Source organism: Euleptes europaea, chromosome 3 (genome assembly GCF_029931775.1).
Source record: "Euleptes europaea isolate rEulEur1 chromosome 3, rEulEur1.hap1, whole genome shotgun sequence".
Lineage (NCBI taxonomy): Eukaryota > Metazoa > Chordata > Lepidosauria > Squamata > Sphaerodactylidae > Euleptes > Euleptes europaea.
Genome location: NC_079314.1, coordinates 48,704,514 through 48,719,172, shown reverse-complemented (window position 1 = coordinate 48,719,172; position 14,659 = coordinate 48,704,514). Strand labels below are relative to the sequence as shown.

Sequence of the window (14,659 nt, the reverse complement as noted above, 5' to 3'; positions counted from 1 at the left end):
TCCCCTCTCCCTCCCTGGTCTGCAGGTAAGGGCAATAGGATGCTCCCCACCGCGGTTCTCCCGCCCTTCCTCCTTCCCAGCCTCTCTTGCCTTGGGCTTCCCTGCTCCTCCCGGGGGGCATTTGTACCCCTGCTTTGGGGTAAAAAGGCCCGAGACATCCTGGTTGGTTCCGGTCTCGGGACAGTATAGCTACCTCTGTTTCTGTACTGACATTCCGCGTCGTGACTCCCACTGTGTATATTCCTCCTGCGGAATCTTCATGGATTTTGATATTTGATTTTTTGTTTTTCGAATCCATATCACGTGTTGTGTCAAAGAGATCAAGTACTTCTTCATTGTAAAGCTAATTTAAAAGGAAGATAGCTATGTTACAATAATAATGCACAATGTTATCCCAAACGTGCTAGGGTTTAACTCAAAAGTATTAAGATGTAATTTGTTTGTCATAGCTACTATGCAAATGCTCTTAAGTCATCTTTAGATCTTCTGATTCATGTTCCCCACCATGCAATGTTCAGTTGGAGGTCATTTCAAGACACTCCCTTGCTGACTTTCAAAGATTAACTTAAGACAATTTTCTTTCAGAGAGATTTTGGGGCCTCTAAAATCTCCCGATACGCATCACTGCTGGTGGCTACTTTTCTAGGCCCCTGTTATTTTGTGTATTTTTTTAAACATTGATTTCTGTTTTATTGTGATATTAACATTTGTGGTTAGCTGCCAGGTAGGAAATAAGATGGAAACGCAGGACAGAGATACTAAAATAAATACATCCTGGACGAAGTGATTTTCAATTACGATGATTAATCAAACACAATAATGCATGGAAAAGAATTCTGCAAAATACTTCTATTTGTTTTAGGAAGAAAAAAATCCAGGTAAATAAGTTGCAGCAAGTGGAGAGATGGCTCAGGGTATGTTTTTGGAGTCATATCAAATCCAATTATGGCAAACCAATTATTCTCCCTCCCCCTCCATACTCCAAGCCGCCAAAAAGGGGGGGCTGGGGAAAACAAAATTCCAAGTCAGCTGGAGTGTCCCGGAAGCCATCATCATGCTGCAGTCTCGGAATACATTTACTTTCCCCACTTCTGATGCAGTTCTATACTTCAGCCACCAGGGGGCATAGGGCAGGCAGAGCACAGAAAACAGTAGCTGTTCTGAGTCTGCTGGCTGGGGCTTTCTGCAACATTTACAAGGAGGTTGACCCTTACTTCTCAGATCCTGCTAAACCCATCAGCCAAACCAGCACTGAAGAAAGGCAACACAAGCAGGACAAGCCAGAGTCATTGCCAGGATGCAGCCTTTTCATAAGGTCATTCAGAAGACTGAGCCAAGATACAGGATGATATTGACAGGCTGGAGTATTGGGATAAAACTAATAAAATGCACTTCAACAAAGATAAATGTAAAGTTCTGCATTTAGGTAGGAAAAATAAAATGCATAATTATAGGATGGGGGAGACCTGTCTGAGCAGTAGTGTGTGCGAAAAGGATCTTGGGGTCTTAGCAGACCAAACACTGAACATGAGTCAGCAGTGTGATGCAGTAACGATCTTGGGCTGTATCAACAAAAGTATAGCGTCCAGATCATGCGAAGTGCTGGTATCGCTTTACTCTGCTCTGGTTAGACCTCACCTAGAGTACTGTGTTCGGTTTTGGACACCGCAATTTAAGAAAGATGTAGACAAGCTGGAACGTATCCAGAGGTGGGCAACAAAGATGGTGAGGGGTCTGGAGACCAAGTCCTATTAGGAAAGGTTGAAGGAGCTGTTTAGCCTGAAGAGGAGAAGACTAAGAGGGGATATGATAACCATCTTCAAGTACTTGAAGGGCTGTCATATAAAGGATGGTGCCGAGTTGTTTTCTGTTGCCCCAGAAGGTCAGACCAGATCCAATGGGTTGAAATTAAATCAAAAGAGTTTCCGTCTAAACATTAGGAAGAATTTTGTAACAGTTAGAGTGGTTCCTCAGTGGAACAGATGTCCTCGGGAGTTGGGTGAGCTCTCCTTCCCTGGAGGTTTTTAAGAAGAGGTTAGATGGCCATCTGTCAGCAATGCTGATTCTATAACCTTAAGCAGATGATGAGAGGGAAGGTATCTTGGCCATCTTCTGGGCATGGAGTAGGGGTCACTGAGGGTGTGGAGGGGGAGGTAGTTGTGAATTTGCTGCATTGTGCAGGGGGTTGGACTAGATGACCCTGGTGGTCCCTTCCAACTCTATGATTCTAGTTTTATTTTCTGATAAATTATGCCTGCCACAAATGGACAGATGGATATGTGAATTCTTTTATTACTATGGATGCATGGTAACAGCCAAGTGATTTGTTTTATCATGATATTTGGTTTGCAGCAGCATCATATGGGGGGGAGCAGATGGAATCTTTGTCCAGGGCCCCACAGTGGCTCTCAGCATCCCCCCCATACTTCTTAAACATCGTGCCTATTCAATTTATGCTTTCAGAGGCAATTTCATAGCAGACTTGGGAGGTTACACCACTCCTTCTTTGTCTCAATTCTCCAGCTTTCCCAAGACCATTCCTAACAATGCTGGTCCAGTTCAAACATTACCAAATAGGACCAAGGGAAAGGAGGCAGAATTTCCATGATCTGCCCTCGGCTACTCAACTGCATGTTCCAGAATAGGACATGGTGCTTGCCACTAACCTTGGATAGGTATTTTGCATATTTTTGCACTTGCTTTCCCCCTGTCATGTGAGGATTAGATCTCCTAGAGACTGGGGAAACCTACTATTTTTTGTTTCTGTGTAGTTTTAAGGCCAATACCATACACACAAATCTGCAGGGTTTCTTACTGTGGAATTAGGCAACACCAGTTTAAGCCTGACCAAAGTTGTTGATTGCAAGCTGCAAAATGGCAAAAACAAAAAAAAAGGCTGAACACACATCAGATACAGTATTTCCAGGGTGACAATTAGAAAAAAAATGTGTTCTGCTTTGTTGATCTGTCAGCACAAAGACAAGCCTTTAAGAATTTGTGACTTGGTATTTTTAGTGTTTTTATGCATGGAGGTGATCATTTTACACATAGTCAATTGCCAGAAGTAAATACATGATTGTATCAGTCATAATATCATGTAATTAAAACCTGACCTTGCTGGTCTTGTTAGTTGTGAAAACATTTTGGGTAGGAATACTATGCCATTTTTGTTTGTTGTTTTACTACAGAGTGTCTCTTTTTGGGGCGGGGGGGGGGGATGTTTTGGCAGAGCTGAAAACAAATCTGGTACATTTTTGTTTTTTTTAACAAACCAAGTCATACTCTTCAATGCCTTTTTTCCCAGAACTGGGATGCACACCCTCTGTTTTTGCAGTTATACACATCATAGTAACACAGCAACTAATTTATTATTGCAGCGCTGTTCAAATATTATTGGTTGAGTCCATATTAGGAGATTATTATTATAATTCTAAAAAAATTTATAGCCATCAGCTGCATATGCATTTAGAGCTTGGAGTCAATTCTGTGTGAGAGTTTGTTTTTGTTTTTGCTCACAATGACCAGGTGAAAATGTAGCCACTGTTTAACTCTCAAAGTACTCAGAAAGCAAAGTCCAAACCAAAGGATGTTAAAGGACTTTTCTTTTATACTATGTAGCTGGTATATCTTTTGGTTCCCTTAGGTGAACATTATCTACAAAGTTTTAATCTAGTGCCTTGTTATGACTTCAAGCTAGTCCAGGGCCACAACACTTTCTATTAATATTTTAGAAGGGACAGTTAAAGCTTTGCTGTAATGACTATGTCCTGGATTCTATGCAGCACAGTACTGCATGAGTGGTAACTGCCAAACTCCCTCTCTTCCCCAAGTGCAAGTGCACAAATGAAAAGGGAACTTAGGATCCAGCTTACGTCAGAAGCTACAAAAATTTATACATCTGTCTTGAACACCTTGGTTGATATTTTAAAGGTTTTTGGCCTGGCGTCGTGGATGAGCCTGCTGAGCTTTCCTCAGATGAAGAGGAAATAAGAGGCAGAAGGAAATAGAGGCAGAAGGCATGTGAGAACAGAGGAGAGGAGCAGGCAGAAGTCAGTGTAAGAAGAGAGGAGCAGTCACAGGCAGAGGAAGCCTCACCATGTCTGCACCCTTCCAGCTCAGAGGATCCAGCTGCCTTGTGCCTAAGGCCCAGCCACAGTCAGCATCACTGCAGAGCTCACCAAGGTCACTGGAGCGGAGGCGCAGAAGGCTCAGAGTGGAAACGCAAGACAGGCGACAAATTGCCAGGCTACAAGCCCAGCTTAGATCACTAACTGACAGCAGTAATGAGGCTGATAAGCTCCACTGGGCTTGGAAGTACCGGAACGGCCTAATGAGCAACAGCTGGTCTGCTATCTCAACGGGATAAGGGCCTATTTAAGCAGGCAATCAGACAGGTCCGTTGCACCCACTCTGTGTATCAGCTGTGTGCTCTTGCTATTCTCTGGACTCCCACTACCCTGACCTCAGAACCGAACCTGACTCTGGACTTAGATTGTCCCACCGGTACTGATGCCTTAAACTTGGAACTGGATAACATGGTGCTCGACCTTGGACACCTGCAAATTTTTGCTTTGCAGCAGATGAAACTGCACCCATGACACAGAACGTACATGAGGTAGGGTAAGAAAAGGGGACTTCCAATTCAACATATGGGAAACCCTTAAGTCATTTTAAAAAGCAACACTCTATAGATCTGAACATGTGAAAGCTATTGTAAATAGCAAAGAATATGTAATTCACCATCTTTATTCCACTATGTCCTATTAAAACAACAAACCACATACTATTAGAAACAGGCCCCATCAATTGAACATCACTGGGACATGCCACTTCCCCCCCTTCCTCCCTCCCCCCCCCCACACCCCCATGATGTGGAACTTATAAAGTTCGTTTTTGCAACAGGAAAAATATTGTTCTGCCATATGGACTATTCAGAGGTTAGTAAATTTTAACAGTCTGCCTAAAACATTTTAAAAAGGTTAACAAAAGAATAACCTTGCTATAAGCCCCAAGGCTAAACTGAGCACCATATGGAGCAATTTAAGCAGATCTACTCAGAAGTCAGTCCTATGTCATTCAATGGCACTTACGCCCAAGACACTGTCCTTAGGACTGCAGCCATAATGATGAACACATGATTGCCAAGTAATTTCAATTTGGATTGTAACATGTAAATGGAATTTGTAGTAGTTAACTATTTCTAAGGAAACATATTTGGAAATCTTGTTATTACCAAAGGCTTACCTCTAAGAACTGAGCATTCACTTTAAATTCTGGAGAAGGAACCCCTTGTTTAATGGCTGCATGCCTTTTTTCATCAATACATTTGAAAAGGTGTTTTACAGCACGTGATATAATGCCCTGTTCTTCTTCTGTTATGTTAACATCAAACCCAGTTCCCATGGTGTATGTTTTGCCGGCTCCTGTCTAAATTTAAGGGAAGACCAGTGGTCATTAACATACAGGAAAACATCATATACACAACTTTACTCCATGCTAAAGAACGCAAAGAACTGACAATGAAATATTACTCACAAAAGTAACAGATCATTGTGACCCTAACTGCATTCTTCCATATAGTTGCTGATATTTTGAAAGCCGTAAAGCCATACAGGCAACCTTGTTTGGCCCAAATACTGAAAAAAATGCAACATTTACCAGTGAAGATGTTAGGGTGTCAAGAAACAAAATGTGGGGGGACAAGGGTTGCACCTGGAAACATGTTTGGAGGAAGCCAAGCCCCAGTGGCATTGCCAGCACCTTGGAAGTCTGGAAGGTGATGATGGGCATAACCCATGCCTGTCTCCTGCACTGCTGCTCCCATTACCTAGGCTGAGATCTGGCCCTAGATGCCAAGCAAAATGGTCTGGTATGCTGTGGTTGGCACGTGTGGCAGGAGTTGCCTACTCTACCACACATTTGGATGGCAGAATTTACTACCGAATGGAGGTGGATATCCAGTTTCCTCAAGAAACATAACATACTTCCTGGAGTCTAGTAGACTCCTGCAGCACTTTTAACTGGAATATAATCAAAGTCACTCAATAATCTAAGTATCCTTCCCGATAAGAACCCATTTCAGACGACTGGATGGCTCATACCACTTGGTGTGACAGAAGCCTGTGACAGAGCCATAAATGGGGTGTCAGTGAAGGAAGTGTATGCATAACCAGGTGGGTTCTGGCCCATGAAAGCTTATGGCTCAATAAATGGGAAGTCCTTAAGGTGCCAAAGGCTCTTCTTGGCTAAAATACATTTACACCATTTAAGTTTTCCTGAGATATCCTTTGAGCTAGGGGTCCCCATAGCGCAGAGTGGTAAGCTGCAGTACTGCAGTCCACGCTCTGCTCACGACCTGAGTTCGATCCTGACGGAAGTTGGTTTCAGGGAGCCGGCTCAAGGTCGACTCAGCCTTCCATCCTTCCGAGGTCGGTAAAATGAGTACCCAGCTTGCTGGGGGTAAAGGGAAGATGACTGGGGAAGGCATTGGCAAACCACCCCATAAACAAAGTCTGCCTAGTAAATGTCGGGATGTGACATGGGTCAGGAATGACCCGGTGCTTGCACAGGGGACCTTTACCTTTAGGGTCCCCAAACCTTTCGAGCCTGTGGGCACACTGGAATACTGACATAACATGGTGGTCACAGTCATAAAATGGCTGCTGCAGGAGGCAGAGCCAGACACAAAATAACTACCACAGCTTAACTTCAGTAACACAGTGCAGATCCTTGTGCTATGGTGGCAGTTGCCGCCAAAGCAACATTTTTAAAAATCTGCACAGCCAATCAAATCTCCAATAGTCAATCAGAAGCCTTGCTGGGCAAAAGCCTTACCTTGCCCCACACACTTCCTAAAAACACTTGGCGAGTCCAGATGTGTCAGGAGTCAGTATGGTGCCCAAGGGCACCTCGTTGGGGGCCCCTTCTGTAAGCCTCATTAATCTCTCTTATAATTAAAATGTCTTTGCCTTCCCCATTACCAAAATCTAAAGTCGCACTCCTGTCTGAATGTCTACAAATCCTTCCTTACTTTTATTGGGCAGAAAGCTGTCAGTTGTTTGTTCAACAGCAAACAGTTTGTTCTGTGGCATGCAAAATGCTTACCTGACCATAAGCAAAAACAGTAGCATTGTATCCTTCAAAGCAGCCTTCAATCAGTTTCTCTATGCATTGTATGTAGATCTCCTCTTGCCGGGATTCAATATCAAACACATAATCAAATGTGAAGGCCTTATCTTTTCCCAGGAACACTTGAGGTTCTCCAGGTGTGACAGATGTACAGATGTGGCATCCTTCAATCTTCTCTTTGGCCAGCTGAGGTCTAACTCTGTGGGGGGGGGTTTCAAAAAAAGATCACGTCACTACAATGGAATAGAATACATTCCTCCTTATTTCAGAAGACCTCCAGTAAATTTAAAGTGTTAAATTGGTCATGGTATTAAGCAACTCATAATGACTCTGCATACGTTGCATATGAATGCTACTTGTTTGAACTTAACTTGTTAGAAACTTGTTTGAACTTAACTAGAGATACTACCAGATGTCAGAAAGCAGGCAATCAAACAACTCTTCTGCACCCTTTCAGGAGCCATATGTGGGAAAAGAAGATATAATCCAGTCTCTTAATATAGCCTGTCCCATTCAAGTTGACTTGTTACTACTCTAACAGTGCAAAGAGAATTACATCCTCTTAAGTCCTCAGCCTGAGACGGGTATAACTCCAAGACTGCAACCCTATGGACACTTATTTGGAAGAAACAACCACTGAGCTCAGTGGAACTTTTTCTTCAAAGCAGGTTCTAGATGCTCAATATCCTGCAACATCTTCTACAAAAAAAGTTTCAGATCATATAGTTCAGTGCCAAGCTAACACAAAAGGCAGTTCAGACCTTTCATGCTCATAACCAACTGTATTCTTGCGTCTCGTTCTTGTAACAGTACTGCGAAATGTTGACGCAAACCTTAGGATTTCTTTGAAGGCTAAGCTCTGACTGTATTTGCACAAGAACATATAGCTACCATCAAAGTTATTTTCAATATGAAATTAACCAGTCAGGAACATAATTTAGGGTACAACTACAATTGCATGCAAATAATTTAAAGAACCCACAGACATTTGCCTAATTTCTCTTCAATTAAAGAATACCTTTAGTATGCCACGATTTTTTAAGAGTATGGAGAGGTCCCTCAGCCCCTTTCTCTCCAGCAGTTTTTTTCTTCCAGGACTCCCCCTCTCCTAGATGCCCACCACCACCACCAGTGTTCCAAGTTAATGTTTACAAGCACAATTATTATCTGGAACTATGCTGGGGAACAGAACAGGTAAATTTTTTACTTATTTTACTTATTTACTTATTTACTTATTACAATTTTTACTTATTTAACATTTATATCCCATCTTTGCATTTCAAAGATAGTTGAAGCAGAACAAAACAAATAATAAAAACGAATACTGAAAGCAAAAAGAAAGAAATCAAACAGAAGATTACAAGAAAACTCCAATATTAACAAACCATCTAGGCTGCCATCTATCAATCGCTAGTATTGCAGATTCTCCATTCATTTAAATGGTTCTTGCACAGAACTTTTTCTTGGTCAATGTTGGTTGTGCAGACAGGCCATTCCTCTGTGATACTGAATGAGACCCATTATTACTATTAAATAATTTACACTCAAAGGTAAGACCAGCACATGTGATCCACAGATCCTTTTTTGCACTTGAAGTTTTTATTATATCACATTTCATACCAGCCCACACAGTTTAAGAATACTTATGCCAAGTTAATCCTTTGCAGAGGACACAAAGAAAGTGATTAAAGACAGTGCAGGCACTGTACATAGCGGTGGAAAGCACCGTCAAGTTCCAGGCGATCCCAGGGGGCAGGAGTTTCTAATGTGGCGGTGCCTGTGGGTGCCCACCAACTATTTTTTAAAAGTGGGTGAGGTCATGTGGGGCTTTTGCCCAGTAATGTTGTGGATTGGCTGTGCAGATTTTTAAAAACAATGCTTTGGCAGCACCTGTCACCACAGCACAAGGATCTTCACTGTGTGACAGAAGGTAAGCTGCGGCAGCTATTCTATGTCTGGCTCCGCCTCCTGCAGCAACTGTTTTGTGGCTGCGCCCATCACAAGTGTGTCAGATTTCCAGGCTCAAAAAGACTGGGGACTCCTGCCATAGGACTTTCAACGCAAGAGACAAACAGAGATGGTTTGCCATTGCCTGCCTCTGCATAGCAACGCTAACTTCCTTGGGGGTCTCCCATCCAAGTCCTAACCAGGGTTGATCCTGCTTAGCTTTCCTGATCTAACAAGATCAGACTAGCTGTTCAGGTCAGGACAGGCAGTGAACATACCTATAATATATAACTGAACTATGTTTTAAAAGTGACCATTCTTAAAGGAACCATTAATTTAAATGCTCCAACAAATTGCCTACCAGAAAAACAAATTACTGAAGTCTATCTTGCTAACTGAACATTCATGTAACTTTACACGGCATGTAATTTTCTTCCAGAAGGCAATTTTGGTCTGCAAAAACACCTGCCATGACAGACTGCTTTTGAAGTTACAAACTGTCTGTGGGATTTAACATTCTACAGACGACAGACAAGGGGATTCTCAGTCATTCCCTAAAATATCTTTTTCTCCCCTGCTTTTTCTTTTTTTTAATCGAGTCCTGGTGAATTTGAAAGCTTGCTCTTTTGTGCTATCTTGGTTGGTCCTAATAAAAAGGTATTACATAATGGTTTCCCTAAGTAACTGGTTTCAGGAATTACTTTTATTTACAATGAATCTCCTGTGGGTATTGTAAACATTGCTCATGCTGATAGCCAAATGGTTGCAACCAAAAGTGGAGGCAGTCACGTGAGAGGCAAAAACAAGTTCAGACCTCTGCCCACAGTGATCTTTAGCACACTCCTGCTATCCAAACTCATGGAGAATTCACAGAATTCTGTTCCCCTCCCACTGCAGTAGCAACAGCTTGCCAGCAAAGAAGACAACAACTACCATGCTCAAAATCATTGTCCGCTTGGGCTCTCTTTTAAGCGCTCTTTAGATCAGGGGTCCCTTTTTTGAGCCTGTGGACACCTCTGGAATTCTGACACAGCATAGTAGGCACTGCCACAAAATGGCTGTTTCAGGAGGCGGAGCCAGCCACAAAATGGCTGCCACAATGAAAATCCTTGTGCTGTGGTGGCCGTTGCTGCCAAAGCAACATTTTAAAAAATCTGCAGAGCAAATCAAATATCCAGTGGCCAGTAAAGCACCTTGCTGGCCAATTTCTACAAAGGCTTGGTGGGCACCAGGAAAGGTTTTGGTGGGCACCATGATGCCCATGGCCAGCATGATGGGGACCCCTGCATTAGATGTTTTCTCAGATGTATGGGAGCCATATATCCATATACAGTTCTGTTATAGGCTCTGGCATTTACGAGACAATTATGCCAATGGAAGCACTGTATTTTGCAGACTTTCACTATTTAAAGTTGAATGCAATTATAGACTCCTCGGCTAGGAATGGAGTGTTGGTCCTAAATCATTTAGTCTTGAAATATATATAAGTTGTTTGTAGTAGCAACAGAAATGATTGTGTCTTTGAAATGCTAGGCTGTGTAGGATTTTCCTTTGTTACAGTAGAAACTTGGCAAGCCTAAACATGTCTGACCCTGTGACCCTATTTGGAATATAATTTTCCTGGAATCCAAACTGTAGCTGCAAAGGTACAGCTTAAGGTGTAAAATGAAGACATAGACCAGGAAGAGGATTTCCTTATATGGGCATCAGGAAGAGGATTTCCTTATATGGTGTCCATACGGAATCCAGCAAAGGTTGCTTTCCTACAAAATAGCACAAATTCAGAACAAATCTGGAAAACCAGGTCTCAAAAACATATAAAAGGAGGGACTCTCTGACCAAGAGTTGGAGTTCCTAGCAGGTGGATACCTGATTGCCTGAATGGATCTCTCCATCCCTTGACTGGGATATGGGCTCTCAGACCCTAATTCCTGCATGAATTGAGGCTCTTAGACCTTCCATATGGGGTAAGACTTTCTTGCCTAAAAAGTCTCTCTAGGTATTTAGCCCTTGCATGGTCTGGATAATTACAGATTTCTCCAACATATACAAGTCTTCTCATAAGACTGAGGATTCCTTCCAGATAGCCAGCCTTTGCTAGGACTGGATGTCTGGGCTGAATGCCTACAAACCTCTCCATCTTTTAAGTAAGATGGAGACTCTTAGAGACCATCAACCTTTGTGTTGATTCTAAGAGCTTAGATCTCTCCATCCTTTGTATGGAGGCACTTCTTAATGCTGGCATGTATTGAGAAGTGTTCACTAAGATCTATCTAGCCTTTGCATAGGCATCTCAGTCCTTACAGACAGGGACTCACGGGTCTCTCCAGCTCTTCTATGGGCTGGAGATACTTGGAGTTTCTTGTTCTTTGCATGGAGTCAGAAATCTCTCTAACAACCAGGGAGGCTTCTGAACTCAGTTCTTACACAGACTAAAGTCTGACACAGAGTTCTTCTCTCAGGCTAAGGTCTTACACAGAACTCTTTAACATTTACACAGCTTTAAGCTTTCACATAACTACACATAGCTTTAAGCTTTCTAGTTTAAGCATAGCTTTCTAGTTCTGACAAAACTAAAGATGGCATGCACACACACACAGATCTCCCTGATCTTCACATAGACCAGAGGCCTTTCATAGGCTAAAAACACTCAGAGATTTCTCTAACCTTTGCATACAACAAAGATACTCAAAGGCTAAAATAACACATAGAAGACCTAAAAGGTCTATTCATCCTTAACATGGTTTGGGAACTTTTCAGATCTCTCTAGTCCTGCTGTACTGGGGAGGTTCACAAATGACATGATTGGGTAAAGTATGCCTGCTTATTATGATGATATTCTAGATACTTTGAATTAAGATACTTTTAACTAAATCAGATTTTATGTACTGAACTAACCTTTTTTACAAGATTTCTGTAATTGTTATATTCTCTGAATGAAATATTATTACTGTTTTAAGGTTTGATACTCTTATATAGAGGCATAGAGATTGCTTAAGATTGCTTGCAACATGAACATGTTTGAGACTTATGTCTGAACTTGTATAACATTTAAAGACTTTGTAACCATCTACATTCATATATACTACATTATGTAAAATAAACTGTACATACATTTATATCCCTTTTCATAATTTATTGGAGCACTTCAAGAGAAAGCTTACTTCGGTAAGAAGCATTGAGTCCTGCTTATTAGGTGTCTAACTGAATAAGAGAAAATACTTCTTCTCAGGAAGGGGTCATTTGTAAGAGCATAGGCACTGAAACGCACAGACCCGCGACAGTTCTTGCTGCACAGTCCAGAAAAATAAAAAAATGACCATAACATATGGGCAAGGCCTAACTGCTTGGGTCTTTCCCAGGGAATTGATAGGATGGGAAAGATCAATGAGATCTGGCCCTAACCCAAACTGCTGGGACATTTAAAGATTCTCCCTGTTGAGTGGGAATTACTTATAGGTAAGCAACTCCCACACATCTGGGGGAGACTTATAGTAAGTAAGGGAAGGATGCTTTGTATGGTTTTTGTTCAAGTAAATTTCAGCATCAGACTAGGAGCTAGATTAACTTCACACATTCAGGCCCATCATCTTTTTATAACCCATCATTCTTATAACCCAGTGGCTTACAGCAGAACACATATATCATGTATTCACTAAGAAAACTCACAAAGGTAGTGTTTACTTAGCACACATAGAAGGCTATAGCATTCAGAACACTTCTATTGATATAGATTTCAGACGACCAAATGTGAAAGCTACAACATTTAATCTGCGATGGTTGTTTCGAAAACTAAACTGGCCATTTCCACTGATTCCCCTTTCCTGGTGCAACTCTCCCCACCCCCCACGGCATTCCTTGGGTCCTCTGTCCCACAGAAGCAGAATTTCATAAAGATGAGTGGGCTGCAGTGGGAGGAGGGAGACAGGCAAGTTCCATCCTGCCACTGGAAAATTTAGTTTGCATCCAACCCATAAGTGATTATTTCATGTTGCAGTCACTGAGAGATAAACTAACATGGAAAAATGCACACGATCGACATGCAGGGCTAAAGTGAGTTAACAGAAGGCTTCCGCAGAATAAGTGGTATCATATGCAAGCCTTAGGTGGATGTCATGCAGCTTTCTCAGTCTATCATCATCTATATATCTAATAGTGACGTGTGAAACCCCCCCCCCCCCGCCACCCATCTGCAAATACCTAAATCCGTGGTTCAGGACCACATCAACCTATACACATTTTTCTGCAAAATGCCTCAGGTTTGCAGAAAAACCAGAAATCTTTAAAAAAATACATGGGGGTAAGAAACCTCAAAATGATAAAAACAGCACATGTAGCTTTAAGAAGCAGATGACCTCAGTAGCTGTTGCTAGGCAACCACAACATATCTGTCAGCAAAAAGCAGGAGGAGGGGCAGAACCCTTTTCAGAGCTGATTTGGCCTTTCAGAGAGGGCTTATTGGGAGCAGCGGGTGGGCCCTGAGTGAGGAAGGTGAGGGACGCAGCCCCTGGCCTGCCCAAGCCCTGTGCAGGACGGGCAAAGGAAGTAGTACCAATTGGTTAGGCAAATTGCCTTTTCTTCTATTCCTCCCTCCCTCAAGGAAGGTAGCGTAGGGCATGCTGAGGGAGGGGCCCTTTTCCAGGTTTTCCACTCCCAATCCACCCATATTCACAGGGCATTTGTGAGGATAAAATGAAGGAGATAATGATGTAAGCTGCTTTGGGCCGACATTAGGGAGAAAGATGGGGTGAAAATGACATCAGTAAATAATAAATAAAGCTGAAGATGTGGGAAGATAAAAGGTAGGTTGGTGAATGAGTGGGATGGAAAGGAGGAAGCAGAGAATGGTGAGGATATGGATGTCAAGAGGAGGGAAAGAGGACATAGTGAAGAGAACGTGATACGGGGGGAATTAGGTTCACAAGTCCTTGCAGGTTCTCTACTGAGCAACTGGGCTGTAGTTTTCCTGGGTAGAAGCTGGCAGGGACGGAGGTAAAGGTAGATTGGCTTGTGGGTATGAAGGACAGAATAAGGCAGGAAAAGCTGAAAAGCCATGGCTTTCACAGAAGGGAAAGAGGAAATAACGGGGGGAAATGTGATGCCTCCCAAGTTCTTGTCGGTTGCCATTTGTAGTTGTTAATATGGGTTTTGTATAATTTCACTGAGCAAAATTTGGGCTATTTCAAGTATTTCAGACAAAAGCAAGAGCAAGCTAATGTATGCTTGCAATGGCATAAGTAAATTGCAAAACTCCCTGCCCCAGGATGTAGTGATGGCTGCCAACTTGGAAAGTTTTAAGAAGGGAGTAGGGATGTTCATGGAAGATAGGGTTATCTGTGGTTACTAGCCAAATTGAATACTAGTCATGATGCATACCTATTCTCTACAGCAGGGCTTCTTAAACTTTTTCCACTTGCGATCCCTTTTCTCCAGAGAAATTTTTACGTGATCCCGGGTATATAGGTACATAAAATAGGTATACAAATTAAACGTTTACTGATAATAAATCAAATTTTTCACGACCCCCACATTCAGTTACACGACCCCGTATGGGGTCACAACCCACAGTTTAAGAAGCTTTGCT

The 14,659-nt window shown here is 42.3% G+C and overlaps 1 protein-coding gene across 9 annotated transcripts in view; it reads right to left on the bottom strand.

The window, feature by feature from the left end:
• The window catches only part of KIF21A (kinesin family member 21A), a 125,223-nt gene that overhangs the window by 68,745 nt on the left and 41,819 nt on the right, over nt 1-14,659 (bottom strand). For all 9 annotated transcript variants that reach the window (XM_056847219.1, XM_056847222.1, XM_056847225.1 and 6 more), the window contains exons 2-4: nt 7,105-7,327; nt 5,245-5,427; nt 194-343 (exon numbers count right to left, since the gene is read on the bottom strand). In XM_056847219.1, coding sequence (XP_056703197.1) covers nt 194-343; nt 5,245-5,427; nt 7,105-7,327 — 556 coding nt within the window. The remainder of the gene's footprint in view (nt 1-193; nt 344-5,244; nt 5,428-7,104; nt 7,328-14,659) is intronic.